This window comes from Carassius auratus, chromosome 3 (genome assembly GCF_003368295.1).
Source record: "Carassius auratus strain Wakin chromosome 3, ASM336829v1, whole genome shotgun sequence".
NCBI lineage: Eukaryota > Metazoa > Chordata > Actinopteri > Cypriniformes > Cyprinidae > Carassius > Carassius auratus.
The window spans coordinates 24,796,482-24,810,183 of NC_039245.1; the positions used below are offsets into that span (position 1 = coordinate 24,796,482).

Genomic DNA, 13,702 nt, shown 5'->3' on the forward strand with positions numbered 1-13,702 from the left:
TATTCCCATTGCATCTTGTCATCATGTACAGAGCAGTGATTACATTTTCATGCATAATTTGCACACCTGGTAAGCAGTTGTTGTAAACCTCGTCGCAGTGTCTGCAGGGTGTACATTTTGTTGAATTCCTGACATGGCTTAGACTTGTTCTCCATTTTGTTCCACCTGTATATTGAGATGAGGAGCATGAAAACAGCATTATTACAAAGATAAACATTCAGACATGGCAACTGGGAAATGTAATGTTATGGCACCTTTAATCAAACCTCTAATCAAATATGTAAAAGAAGATACTCAGCTAAGCCAGCTGGATTGTGCCCTCTTTCGAAAGGAGTCTGTATACAGTACAGCAGACTTCGGAATTTGGAACAAACCAAAGACGGATTTAGTAATGTAGCATCACCCCTCCTCCAGGATCACGTAAAGAAGAATTTTCAACAGGACAGCATCTGGCAACTATTGGGTATTACAAAAAAATAAAAAAAAGGTGTCAGTGCCATGGTTTTGTCTCAAGATGCACATCAGTAATGTGTTTTTTTTCTTTCTAAATGCATGTTTACAAATGCTACTTCAATGTTCTAAATTTAACTACAGCCTAATCCTGGCTTAATCCAAGCCCTGTCTGTGAAACTAGACCTAAAAGTTATAAGGAATTATGAACCGGTCCATTATATTTTGTATAGATAACAATAAAAAAAAAATAACAAAAAATAATTGTTTTGCATTCACATGCTTACAACTTCAACTGGTACACAGAACAGTTCTGCACATGCATAGTATTAGAGAAAACACACCTCAATAGTGCAAAAAAAAACCTTCTTTTAAGAACTCTTAAGTTAATGTATATCACACAATCTCCTGAAAGACTTAACATGCAAAAATATATGGTTAGTGTTGCAAATGTATCTTCTATCATTCCAGTCAAACAACATTCTTTTATATTATTCAATAGACTGTTAACACGCTAACAAACGTTAATATTTAATGGTACGTCAAACGTAATTTGAAGTTAATGGTAGGCCCCTAACAAGGTACACAAACAATGTTGCTACCACTAATTAGATTTCATTGAACAATTAAACCAAAGTAGACACCAAGTCGTTCACCAAGATAACAATTAAAATCAAACTTACAACGCAAAAAAACATTAATTACTCCGATGACCAATTTCTGAACTTACCGTTTTATGAATCGCAACCATTACTGAAGCGTTTGGGTGCAGTTATATCTGATTGGTTGCGCCCACGTTGGTCGATACTGATTGGCTCCCACCGAATGGCAGGTCCCGCCTACCATCCGGCTGACAGTTACTGCCTTCCGGCTGTCAGTTACTGCCTTCCGGCTGTCAATGGCAGCCACTTCCTGCTGCCAGCTGCCGATTTTTTATCTGAACCCCTGCTGATTACCAAACTATAAATAGCGATTCAAATGCATAAAAGAGAAAGAGAGAGAGAAAGAGAATAATAATATAAATTTGACAACAACAACGAAAAACAATTAAATTTAAAAAATAAATAAATAAAGAAATGAAAACTATTAAACAGATCACATAACGATAAATATAACAACCTTTCCTACAAAACGTAAAAAATATACAAAAACACCCAACAAGTGAGCATACATTCAAAGTTTTAGCTGCCTTTTTGTTACAGGAGGTAAAGATCAAAGTAATAAAGAATGGCAAAAGTCTTGCCAAAGTTTTCTTGTACGAACACAATGCCAAAAAAGATGCAAATTTTGGATGTGAGAAGTAAATGTTTTTAACAGAATGGTACTGATGATTTAAAAATAGAGCTTTAGTCATTAATGAGGGCCAACTAGTGGCGTCGGCAAAACGTAATTAATATTCAAAAGAACGTCAGCGCGAACTAATTAATATTCATAAGCTAAGCCTTCTCCGTAGTAGGAATCTTAACATCGTTGTCGAGCAGCAGCTGCGGTGAACGGGTTCTAAATGAATCTTTTGGACTTATTTCCACACAATCGTATCTGTTTCTTGTTCGATGTGTTCGCATTATGTAACTAGAGTTACATAATTCGCAATATAGCCTACTAACGGGTCTGACCCTTAGTTGCTGTAGAGCGACCAAAGGTCATTTTATTTCCGGCTGCAGGTCTCGCTGTCTGGTGTTGAACTCCGAAATGAGCGCAAGGAATATTGCCCGCTTTTGGGAATGGGGAAGGAAAATCATATGCGTCGGGAGAAACTATGCAGATCACGCCATCGAGCTCAAAAATGCAATTCCCAGCGAACCCGTGCTTTTCCTGAAGCCCCCGTCTGCTTACGTCACAGAAGGGTCTCCGATCCTGCTTCCCTTCTACACCAGCAGCCTCCACCATGAAGTCGAGCTCGGGGTGCTGATTGGTAAAGGGGGAACCGATATTCCTCAATCGTCAGCCATGGAGCATGTGGCTGGATATGTGTTATGCCTTGACATGACAGCTCGGGACATTCAGGACCAATGCAAGTCCAAAGGTCTTCCATGGACCCTGGCCAAAGCTTTCAACACCTCATGTCCCATCAGTGACTTTATCCCCAAGGAGAAGATCCCGGACCCAGGGAACATCAACCTGTGGTTGAAAGTGAACGATACTGTGAAACAGAATGGAAGCACATCCCAGATGATCTTTTCTATCCCGTATCTCATCAACTACATCAGCCAGATCATCTCTTTAGAGGAAGGGGATCTCATTCTCACTGGGACCCCCAAAGGAGTGTCAAGTGTCCAGGAACAAGATGTACTTCAAGCTGGGATTGATGGCATTGTGACCATGACGTTTAAAGTTGATCGGAAAAGTTGATTTTAACTAGATTTAAAGTTGTGATTGTTGCTAATGCTAATACAATGTATGACACAATGATTTAAGAATCTGGGGAACATTGTATAATGTTTTATCTTTTCTAAATAAAAATGTGCGTCTGACTACATTTTGAAGCCATTCTATTAATGTTCAATGATCTGAGGTTGAATTGCTTTCATGGAAGTTAAAATGTCCTTTTTTTTATCATGTATAAATGCACTTTAATCAGAGCAGCTTTGTCTTTACACCTCTCAGATGGTGACTGATTGACTAGATTATTGACATAATGGTATGCCAGTTACAAGAAGCAATAGGAAACAGCAGCTCAGCCTCAAGTCATGCAGAAAAATCTACATGTGTTTGCACTTGACGCCTGAATAAGGACACTGTGCATTTCGTTTATATAGTTTAATGCAATTGTGGCATAGGTTGCTTTTACTGAGCTCTACATAGAGCATGAATGTAAAGTAACACTCTTCTGCATTACATATTCATTCACACAAACAATGTATTCATTAATCCCATTTAAAAGATGTTCATGGTAGCTTTAAGAGCTTGAACTTTACACTCTTGGGTTTCCATTAATATGTAACAACAGACAAATCCAGCAGTTTACATATACAGAAGAGTAATGAACAGACTTTTGAACAGTAGTGTACATTGTGCATATCTTATAAGAACTGCATAGTTGTGCGTACAGTATATTGATTGGTAGCAGTTATTGGGAGTAAGCTTCTTTGTGTTTCCCATGAGGCTGTTTACACATCATCGCTCTGAATTTTCCTCTGTGGACTTTTCATCAGAGCCTTTCATACACCATCCACACGGGAAACACATCAGATCTTCTCCAAACGTCCTCACATGCTCATACCCATCCGACATCTGGCTCTACTGCTGTTCATTCTTGACTGGGAAAGACAACAAGAGGGTTGTGCAACATGTCAAATGCATAAAAAGACATACTGTACATAGGTAGAAGTAAAAATCAGTTGCTTTATGAAATATAGCATAGTGTCGCTATTCAGATAATATTGAATTGTTTCAATTGTATTTGAAAATTGTTTGTTGTGTATACCTTTAGGAATGAACTTCATAGAGCTGCTGAATATTCAGAAGCGCGAGAGGCCGTGTTTGGGTCCGTCATTCACAAACTCATGGCCGAGACCATTTCCACACTTACCACACTTGACCTGTATAAGATAATACAGAACTCATTGTTCACAATCTCCACTTGCTCACCCACTGATCCTCTGCAGTGCATGGGTGCCGTCAGAATGAAAGTCCAAACTGTTGCTAAACGCTAAATTTCACCAAGTTCTGATGAAGAAACAAACTCATCTACATCTTGGATGGCATGAGGGTGAGTAAATAATTTTCCATTTTGGGATGAACTATTCCTTTAAACACTTTAAAGCAAATTCTCAAACGGGTTTCACCTTATAAGCGCCCCGTCTCTCCTCGTGTTTGGACACACTGTTTTCATGGATGGTCTCTGTGAAGGCTGGCCAGGGGGATGAATGCTCATATTTGGATCTGCTGGAGAACAGCTCGTGTCCACATTTGGCACATACATACACGCCTGCAGGAGAAACACACTGTAACTGTCTCAAACTGAATCACACTGCTAATATTAAATATGCATGGATCTTATTTTAAACAGTTACTATTTGCCAAGAAGTCACAATAAATCAACTACATTCTCTTGACAAATTAAAGAAATAACTGTTGATGAAGAAGATTAAACTGATCACTGAGAAGTAAAGAGATGAAGAAAACCAACTCGGATAACGGTTACCTTTCATTTGAATGATGCTTCGACAATAAAATCGTTTCAAAAAGTATTAGCAACGGCTGGAAAATATCTTTTTCTTCACTTACCAAACTGGAACCATGTGTGATAACTTTAAAATGAGACTTCCTTACAGTTTTACTAATCAAATTACACAAGGTAGCTACATAATACATGTTATTACATAAGTCGCCATGTTATACTCTTCATCGGAGTCAACTCACCGGCATCAAAATGATCTTTATAAAACTCCCCTCGAGAGAACGAACAGAAAGACATGACTACAGCGACTGTGATGAAGTTCAGACGAGCGACTGTAATTAACTATCTTAATCAACGGGTGTTTTATAAACTCTGGATCGGAGTTATGCGAGACGCGCGCGCGCGCGCGCGTGTGTATATAGCACCACGTGACCACACGGTCGCTACTGTACCACAGACTGTTTACTGGACAAGCGGGTGAAACAAGTAATAAAAATAATAATGAGACGTCGTGTCATAAATGAGCCCAGATATAATAGCAAAATAACAGTTTTTCAACCTTAAGAACCAACCTTACAATAAACATGATCTAAAGTACTGACCTAGAACATATTAAACGTAATAAAACCACACATATGTCCAGTCTGTGATATAGAAATAACATATAATTTACATAACCTTATAAAGAAAATCTTTTTTTTAAGAAGATGACCATTTGTTCAGTGTGGGAATGCAGATTTAACGAAAAGTCTTGAAATTCTTGAAAATATGTTTATTATTCACCTCTTTTTTAACATATTTTACATTTTGTATTTGCATCTGGTGTGGTTTTTAGTTTATTTTTTTAATTTTTGGAATAAAAAGCGCACGTGTTACAATGTCACTAACGCGCGTGCAACGAGGACGTCTATTTGTAGAAAAAAGAATTGCATCAGTAACCTTTCACCTTCAGTCTGACGATTTACAAGCGAAGTGAGGATAAAATAGTCAGTTTGATACAGATTAACTGTATCAAACTAATATAACTAAAGCAAACGTCATGTTCACTCCGTTAGCTGCTGTTCGGTGACCTCTTTCGCCATGTTGCATGTTTCTGCCAATTATGGATGTGCATTTGTGTTTTAACCCTCGTGTCAGGGTACGTGATTTGTTAAAATATTACCGTTCCTGAACCTAAGAGTCAGTATCTCATCTAACTTATGAGTCTCTCGAGTCCATGTTGTTTAATATCAAACACAAGTGATTAAAACTTACATTATGTTGCATCATTTTTTTAAGAGTTAGTATTGTATTTGTTAAACTATGATGTGTTTTGTGACTTTTCCTTCATTTGTTGGTTGTTGTTTTGTAATAGCAATGCATTTTAGTTTTATATCATTTATTGTAATTCCAGAAATCAAGAAATAGTTCACCCACAAATCTGCTGAAAATTCCACCCTCAAGCCATCCAAGATGTAGATGAGTTTGTTTTTCACTGGTACAGATCTGGAAATGTAGGGTTACCAATGCTCACCAAGGGATGCTCTGCAGTGAATGGGTGCCATCAGAATTAGAGTCCAAACAGAGCTCATAAAAACATCACAATAATTATAAACAGCGGTGCTTGATCTGGGCATATGTCTCTCCTGATTTGAACAAAACAAGTTTTTCACTGAAGAAGGCAATATTATCGACAGAGGACTTTATTTTAATGCAATTTTAAGTTGAAAAATCTTAATAATAGTTTTTTTCCTTGCAAACGCAGCTTTTCACTTCCCAAGGCATTAATTGAAGGACGGGAGTAGAGTACTTGTGGATTATTGTGATGTTTTTATCAGCTCTTTGAACTCTAATTCTGACGGCACCCATTAACTGAAGATGATCCACTGTTGAGCAAGAGATGTGATGCTACATTTCTCCAAATCTGCTCTGATGAAAATACAAACTCATCTACATCTTGGATGGCTTGAGCGTGAGATAACAAAACATTGGCTTGTAATTCATGATCCTAATTTGATTGCCCTGCTTTTTAAAGCACCAGACACTGTTGAAGGCATCTAGAGCGGTAAGAAGTCTCACTACTACCATCAGAGGTCTTTTAAATGGGGATATAGGGGCGTACGCCAGCAACTGATGAAACTGAAGAAGAGGATGATGGCAGAGCAACAGCAGGCATAAGCATGCAAACTTCTCCTTTACCTTTTCTGTCAATCTCTTTTATCAGTGTATCAAAAAAAAGTATCAAATAAAGTTAATTGGAAACGGACTTAGTAGCTTGTTCTTTTTAATAAAATCCCATCAGTTTTAAAGTAGTTATTACTAGTCTTATATAACACTTTCATGTTATTACTTTTCAGTTGTGTTTTTGGTTACGTATGTACATTTCCAAAATTTTAAAAACCACATTAGTTCAGTTCATGCATCTGCTGGCTTAGTTATGCTAGCACAACTGAGAAAGTAGATAGTACAGCATTACAGGTGAATTAAATTAAACCGCTATGATGCAAAATGTTATAAACACCTATATAAACACTTAATTTGTGCTTATAACCCCTTCAGCCATAGTCACAATATAGCACTTTGTTGTGACCGTTTTGAATACGCAAATCAAAAATCCACAAAGCATCTGCTTTAACGTAGCATTTAAACATTCAAGTCAAACAACAGAGCACAGACTTTTCTTTCTGGACTTTTATTTCGATCAGTTGTACAAAATTTAGGAGGCTGCCTGAAGAGCTCCCTGAGTCCTCTGAACAGAGACCCTGGTGTGAGTCTTGGCCAGATGATCAGTGAATTCCTGAAACGGGACACACACTTTAGTTTCAAGAAAGCAATGATGCATTTGTGAAAAGGAGCAAGCTGTGAAAATACACATTACCTGGTAAGGAGACTTGGTAAAGATGGTCTCCTTCCAGAGATCAGGGGTCAGGTAGCTGTAGGTCTTTGAGATCGCGTCAAAGGTGGCCTTGGCTGAAATGATAATAGAAGTTTTAAAACTGAGATACTAAAACACGGGACGGCTGCAGCCCAAAACACTGGCTTTCAAATACAAGCCCCTTACCAAAGTTGCCCAGAGTGGCGGTGCAGCCCCTGGCTGAGGTGTAGCAGTCGTCGATACCGGCCATCATCAGCAGTTTCTTGGGTACGGGAGCGGACACGATGCCAGTACCACGGGGAGCGGGAATGAGACGCACCAGGACCGACCCACAGCGACCGGTCACCTGAACGGACACATGCTCAGACATTAACAACCTTTCCAAACGAGCGTCAAACTGTGTGCCAAAACACGTTTGAAGACTCACTTTGCATGGCACTGTGTGTGGTTTTCCGATCTTGTTCCCCCAGTATCCTCTTCTGACGGGAATGATGGACAGTTTGGCCAGGATGATGGCACCACGGATAGCGGTCGCTACCTCTTTAGAGCACTTCACTCCCAGACCAACATGTCCATTGTAGTCCCCAATAGCAACAAAGGCCTAAAAGTACAAGAAACGAGTGATTAGGAACTTTAAAGAGAACTGATAAGGATGTGTATATCATGCTGATAGTATTTAAAATCTGTAAATTAGGTCCTTAACCGTTATCTGTAGAGTTATTGTACGTATTGTAGACCTTGTATATTCCGCACTTAATGCTTATTGCACTTCTGGTCAGATGCTAAGTGCATTTCATTGCCTTGTACCTTACATGTGCAGTGACAAAGTTGAATCTAATCTAATCTAATTCAGACTAATGTCAATCAGGAAGCAGGTTTTTCACCTTAAACCTGGTGCGCTGACCAGCCCGGGTCTGTTTCTGGACAGGCATGATCTTCAGGACCTCGTCTTTCAGTGCGGAACCCAGGAAGAAGTCAATGATCTCAGACTCCTACAGGCAAGATAAACCATGGGTTTCATAATAGGTAAATCATTTGCGCCTCTTTTTGTAACTTAAGTGACAATGGAACTGAAGTAGACCAAGACAAAGAGCTAAACATAAGTTTTTTTTTCAGTGAAATGCATGCACAGATAAATTCTTCACTTCAAGATTTCAGTATACGTTTAAATAAAGATGCATTTCATGCTAGCTTTAATACCTTGATGGGCAGAGAATACAAGTAGATCTCCTCCAGAGTCTTGATCTTCATGTCCTTCACCAGGCGACCAAGTTTGGTCACAGGAACCCACTATATGAAATATAATATTGTCTATTAGCAAATAGAAACTGAAGCTACAGCAATACATCTCATCAATTGTTTTTGACAGCTAACGTTACTTGAAGAGTGAAAGAGCCAATATATCAGCACACACTGGATGTGAAAATGTATCCTTTTAATAAAAACAATATATAACGCCAGATCATAACAGAGTCACAGTTGAGCACGATTTAGGTGGTGCTTTACCTCCTTGTCCTCAGACTTGCCTCCCCGGGCCCCGCGGCCTCTTCCCCGGCCTCTGCCGCGCCCTCGACCGCGACCCCGGCCTCCAGTGCCGAAGCCCCCGCGAAAACCTCCTCGACCACCGGCGTCGTCCGCCATTTGCTGGAGAACATCAAAACATCAACGCGAATTAAAAAACAGGTTCATTTAAAGTCAGACACGTCCAGAAAGAAAATGCACATTAAACACACTTATCGTATTACTACACATCTTGGACATGTTAGCCGTAAAGCGATGTATTCATTAGGCATTTATTCATCTTTGACACCATCCATTTAAAACCGCTCGAAATTAACGTATCTACACAATTCATACGATTCATTTAACGATCACATTGTTATTAAACCGTAGAAAGAGGTTTTCTATAAAAAATATCGCATTTTTAATTTGCGATTGAGGAGATATTAATAGATACTGCTAAGACATGACAGACTTACGTGATGTGTATTCAGGAAGAAGAAGGCCGCACGAGAGTTCGCGGAGTGTTTATTCCAGGACAACTATCGCGATATTTTGTCACAGCCGTGATTTTGATGACCTCTAGCGGCAGACGAGAGACCTGTCTGTTCCATAGACAGTAATAGAAAAAGGGGTAACACTTTAGAATACTGTTTCTTACTTACTACATAACTAATAAGGAATTATTGAAGAACTAACAGGTGATTATTCATTAACACTTGACTCACTACTGTTAACTACTAAGAAAGATGTGTTAATTAATCAGTATGTAATATAATTTTATGATTATGTTAAGTAACAGTTAGCTAATCAGTAACTAATATATTCTATCATACCTCCTGAAGAACTACTATTAATTATCTACTAGTTAAGGTTCAAGAAAAATAACTATGAAATAACTACTACTGAACAGTTATACGCAAATAATCACTATAATAATCAGGCTGTGTCCCACAAGTAACTTGAGTAAAAGTACAGATACCCCAATAAAATATTACTCCAGTAAAATTATAAGTAGGCCTATTCATTACAGAGAGGGGAAAAAGAAGAGGACATGATTGTTCTGAATTGGTTTATGTATGTATGTTTGTGAGTATTTTGTTAATAACTGAACATAAAAACAAATTTATGCAAATCTGATCATATTTTGTAAAGATCGGGGAACAAATTTGACGTGTTCGGAATTAGATTGTTTAAATTACGTCAGATTTAGGTAAAGGGATTATTTTTAAGCAAAGAAATGTCGCTAGCTGTGTACACAGCCTGGTGTAAAATACAGATAAAGAGACCACATAAAAGAAAACAAAACTTGGTCAAAGGTAAAAAACAAAAAAAAAAAACAAAAAAAAAACTAGCAAACACAAAACAATCTGTACTAAAACAAAAACAAAAAGTTGCCTCCAATGTAAGAATGAAAAGTGTTGTTATGTCATGGTGCAAATATAACAACAACAGTATATCCAGTTAATTCACAGCATCTTTAATACAATCAATACTAAATGACCAGGAACTCTCTGGTGCATTGATTTCAAAATAAGTCTAGAAGACGAATCTTGAGTGTTTTTTAGCTTTCAAATGATGCACAGTTTATAATAGCTAATTGAATATTTCTAAAAAACAAAGGTAATTGAATGTACAGTCATGCCTAAACAGAGTGGGTTAAGAGCCTTTAACTGAACAAACAGCCTACGGTTACAGAGTGCTCACGTGATTTATAAAACACTTGTGAGAGGAAGGTCAACGACAGACAACATGTCACAATCTTGGGTCACCCAACCACCATATTACAACATCATGTTTATTTCAAGTTTATTTTTTCACATGACGATTTTTTAAATGAGTGCAAAAATCCAATATGTTGAAAGAAATGTCATTTCCCCAAATTATAGCTTCCAGGTTTGCAGGGACAAGTGTGGATCAGGGCAGTGGTTTCCTTTCACTCATCAAGATTTTGGTAAAGATCTTCACTATGGTGCTGATTCTGAAGAGCTGTAGACTATAGAGAAGATTGGAAATAGAAGTTAGGCAATAACAAGCTCTTTTTTATCATACGGTATTGTAAAAATGTCAAGAAAATGTATAGCTTAAAACTCTGCCAGGTGCATAGAAATTATTAGAAATTATTGTGCATTTGCTAAAAATGTTCTTGTGTGTTTTAAAAGCATAGTCTGAAAACCTTGTCTTGTGAAACTTTGTAGTGCGACTGAACTTTGCGACCACCAACTAAGTTCCTCTTGGCCAGTTCTTGCATCACTCCGCTAAAGAGAACTTGCTTAGCTGGGTTCTCCTGAGAAGAAATTCATACGTTTATTCAGCAAGGATACATTTATTTGATCAAAAGTGACCGTAAATGCATTTATAGGTTACAAAAGATGTCTACTGAACTGCATTGCATCACATGTGACAAATAAAGAACCTTAACCTTAAACCTATTCAGATAAATGCTATCTTCTAAATATTTTCTGAAGGATCATGAAGACTGGAGTAATGATGCTGAAAATACAGACAGGAATAAATTATATTTTTTAAAATGTATTCAAATGGAAGACACTTATTTTTAATTGCAATAACATTTCACAATATTGCTATTTCATGCAGCAACATAGCAAACCAGACAACTGTATTGAGGGCAAACAATACCTTTTTCTCACTTTTACTCCATCTCCTTTTAAAGACTAAATCGAATTTTCCAATCTATTGAAAAAAAAAAAAAAAACTTAAATTAAACTTTCTTTAAAAGGCATTTCGAGGACGTAGTGACATTTTGTAAACATTTTGGAGATTTAACCATTAGAGTAGTTAGGTACAAAAGCTTATATTTGTACCTTATTTACTTCTAAATGGTGCATATAAGTACCTTAAAGGAACACATGAGCTCCCTTGCTTTTGTATCTACTGCACCAATGACAGCTTTGTACCTTTTCTCCTGTAACAAGTGTAACATAACTTTGAAAAGGTGTGTACTGCACTGTATCTGTACCTTTATGCAGATGATGATGACCAGGACGAGGAGGCTGTACACAATCAGCAGGACAAGCAACGTCAACAACAGTGCTTGAGAGACATTTAAGCCCGTCTCTAGATACAAACCACAACGAACATCATGATGGGTGTGAATTATGAACAGAGCGGTCTGGGGTTGTGCTGAATCCTCTGCTAGCTCTTACCTGAGACTTTTAAAGTGGTTCCCTGTCCGATTGCCTGTGCCCCATAGTGAGCCACATCCAGCAGAGCGGCTGCACAGAGGTAAACCCCAGAGTCTGGTTCTGACAGAGAGCTGATTTTCAGGCCGTGTTGCTCCTGTGTGTACTTCAGCGAGTTGGCTTTCAAATCGAGCTGGTAGTGAGAGTCATTCCTGAACACATACCAAGAGATGTGAGGCTGGCTGTTTGGACAGCTGGACACGGAGACGGAGCATGGGATGGACACGGACTGATCCCGCTTTTCTCTGATCAGCTCCGGTGACTGTTGGACGTCTACCTTACATCCGCTGACTGTAGAAGTTAAGAACATAATTAGTTTAAGACTACAGTACCATTCAAATTTATGTGTAAAGCGCTTTTCATGTCTCAAAGCAGCTTTACACAAATTGCACATGTCTACATTACAATCTAGAGTGAGCTTTTATCAGAAGTGAATGTGTCCAAGTAATGTCCATTTCACAAATGAACAGCGCAAGATAATAAACAGTCATCTAATATGAATGTATTTTCATTGATTATTTAGAAGTCACATAACTACACAGAAAAATGGTGTAGCTTGGGATTTACTCTGAAGCAGTTTTCACTGAGAAATTGCTAGTCAGTTTCTCAACTAATTACAAAGAAATGGAGGAAAATACATTGATTTTAATTTGAAGACCATAAAGAGCATTTTCTTGTAAAACGTTTTGCAACAATATTTGTTTAACCTACAATATATATATATTTGTGCAAATATTAAGCTCTCTCTAAAGTAGTGTGTTTAAATGGACAAATTCGCACAAAAATTATGTAAAAATGCTCATCTTGGTAAGTTTCATATAAATTTAGCCGGCTGAACATAGGCCTACTGTATCAGTGCATTCTCTTAAAGGGACAGTCTTTATATTAATCGAACCGCAACAACAAGAAATCACTCACTGCTCTTGATCGAAACACTTTTGTAGCTTTAATAAAGAACAATCTTTAATTTATACAGTCCAATATGTAATGCTGTTTTACATTCGATTACTTTATTCAATTTCTGTACCTAAAAACCCCCCCTGAAAATCACTGTTTATTTTATTTGTATCTTTACTCTGTTGTAGGCTATTTATTTGTGCTGCTGCTCGTAGTTAGATATAATATTCGTAATTGCTTTTTCAGTTTCTGCTCACCTGTGCTAAACATAAGAAATGCGATGGTGAAGAAGAAACCCAAGTTCATGTTGATTTCACGGTTGTTGTGTTGCTCCTTTTCCTTTCATTAATGTCTCTCTGTGATCGATTTTTCAGTTTCCTAGACAGTCATCCGAGCAAAGGTCTCACGCCTAACTGAGAAATAAAACCAGAAATGTGTAAAAAGGAGAAGTGAAATAGCCCCGTCCCCTCAGTTCTGTCTTCCTTGTGTGACACAGTTTGTCACCCTCAATCTATCCATCTATCTATAGCACAATACACAATCATACAGAAATTAAAATTACTTTTTTTTTATTCTCTTTACAATGTTATGTTGATTAGTAAAAAAAAAAAGTTAGATAGTTTCTATGTATACGATGGTAATTTTAGTGAAGGAGACTCAGTGGGCGTGGTCAGA

At 37.8% G+C, this 13,702-nt stretch overlaps 4 protein-coding genes across 5 annotated transcripts; 1 reads left to right on the forward strand and 3 right to left on the reverse strand.

The window, feature by feature from the left end:
• Positions 1 to 1,882: 1,882 nt before the first annotated feature.
• LOC113052115 (acylpyruvase FAHD1, mitochondrial) lies at positions 1,883 to 2,930 on the forward strand. The gene has a single exon (XM_026216459.1). The coding sequence runs from the start codon at positions 2,143 to 2,145 to the stop codon at positions 2,800 to 2,802; it is 660 nt and encodes a 219-aa protein (XP_026072244.1). The 5' UTR covers positions 1,883 to 2,142; the 3' UTR covers positions 2,803 to 2,930.
• Positions 2,931 to 3,195: 265 nt separating this feature from the next.
• Positions 3,196 to 4,994, reverse strand: LOC113052123 (methionine-R-sulfoxide reductase B1-A). 2 transcript variants are annotated; one of them, XM_074559837.1, is made up of 4 exons: positions 4,816 to 4,994; positions 4,239 to 4,381; positions 3,878 to 3,992; positions 3,196 to 3,710 (listed from the first exon to the last, which is right to left on the reverse strand). In XM_074559837.1, the coding sequence occupies exons 1-4, from the start codon at positions 4,868 to 4,870 to the stop codon at positions 3,691 to 3,693; spliced, it is 333 nt and encodes a 110-aa protein (XP_074415938.1). In that variant the 5' UTR covers positions 4,871 to 4,994; the 3' UTR covers positions 3,196 to 3,690. The 2 variants fall into 2 exon arrangements, with proteins under 2 accessions (XP_074415938.1, XP_074415939.1); XM_074559838.1 differs by lacking the exon at positions 4,816 to 4,994 and adding an exon at positions 4,598 to 4,778.
• A 2,231-nt stretch (positions 4,995 to 7,225) lies between these two features.
• Positions 7,226 to 9,595, reverse strand: LOC113052139 (40S ribosomal protein S2-like). The gene is made up of 8 exons (XM_026216486.1): positions 9,407 to 9,595; positions 8,934 to 9,071; positions 8,628 to 8,717; positions 8,312 to 8,419; positions 7,855 to 8,028; positions 7,614 to 7,773; positions 7,431 to 7,522; positions 7,226 to 7,349 (listed from the first exon to the last, which is right to left on the reverse strand). Exons 2-8 carry the CDS (start codon positions 9,066 to 9,068, stop codon positions 7,269 to 7,271), a joined length of 840 nt encoding a protein of 279 aa, XP_026072271.1. The 5' UTR covers positions 9,069 to 9,071; positions 9,407 to 9,595; the 3' UTR covers positions 7,226 to 7,268.
• A 791-nt stretch (positions 9,596 to 10,386) lies between these two features.
• On the reverse strand, positions 10,387 to 13,495 carry si:ch211-139g16.8 (immunoglobulin superfamily member 6). The gene is made up of 6 exons (XM_026216499.1): positions 13,285 to 13,495; positions 12,095 to 12,421; positions 11,908 to 12,005; positions 11,568 to 11,621; positions 11,104 to 11,214; positions 10,387 to 10,923 (listed from the first exon to the last, which is right to left on the reverse strand). Exons 1-6 carry the CDS (start codon positions 13,331 to 13,333, stop codon positions 10,864 to 10,866), a joined length of 699 nt encoding a protein of 232 aa, XP_026072284.1. The 5' UTR covers positions 13,334 to 13,495; the 3' UTR covers positions 10,387 to 10,863.
• Between the last annotated feature and the right edge of the window lie 207 nt (positions 13,496 to 13,702).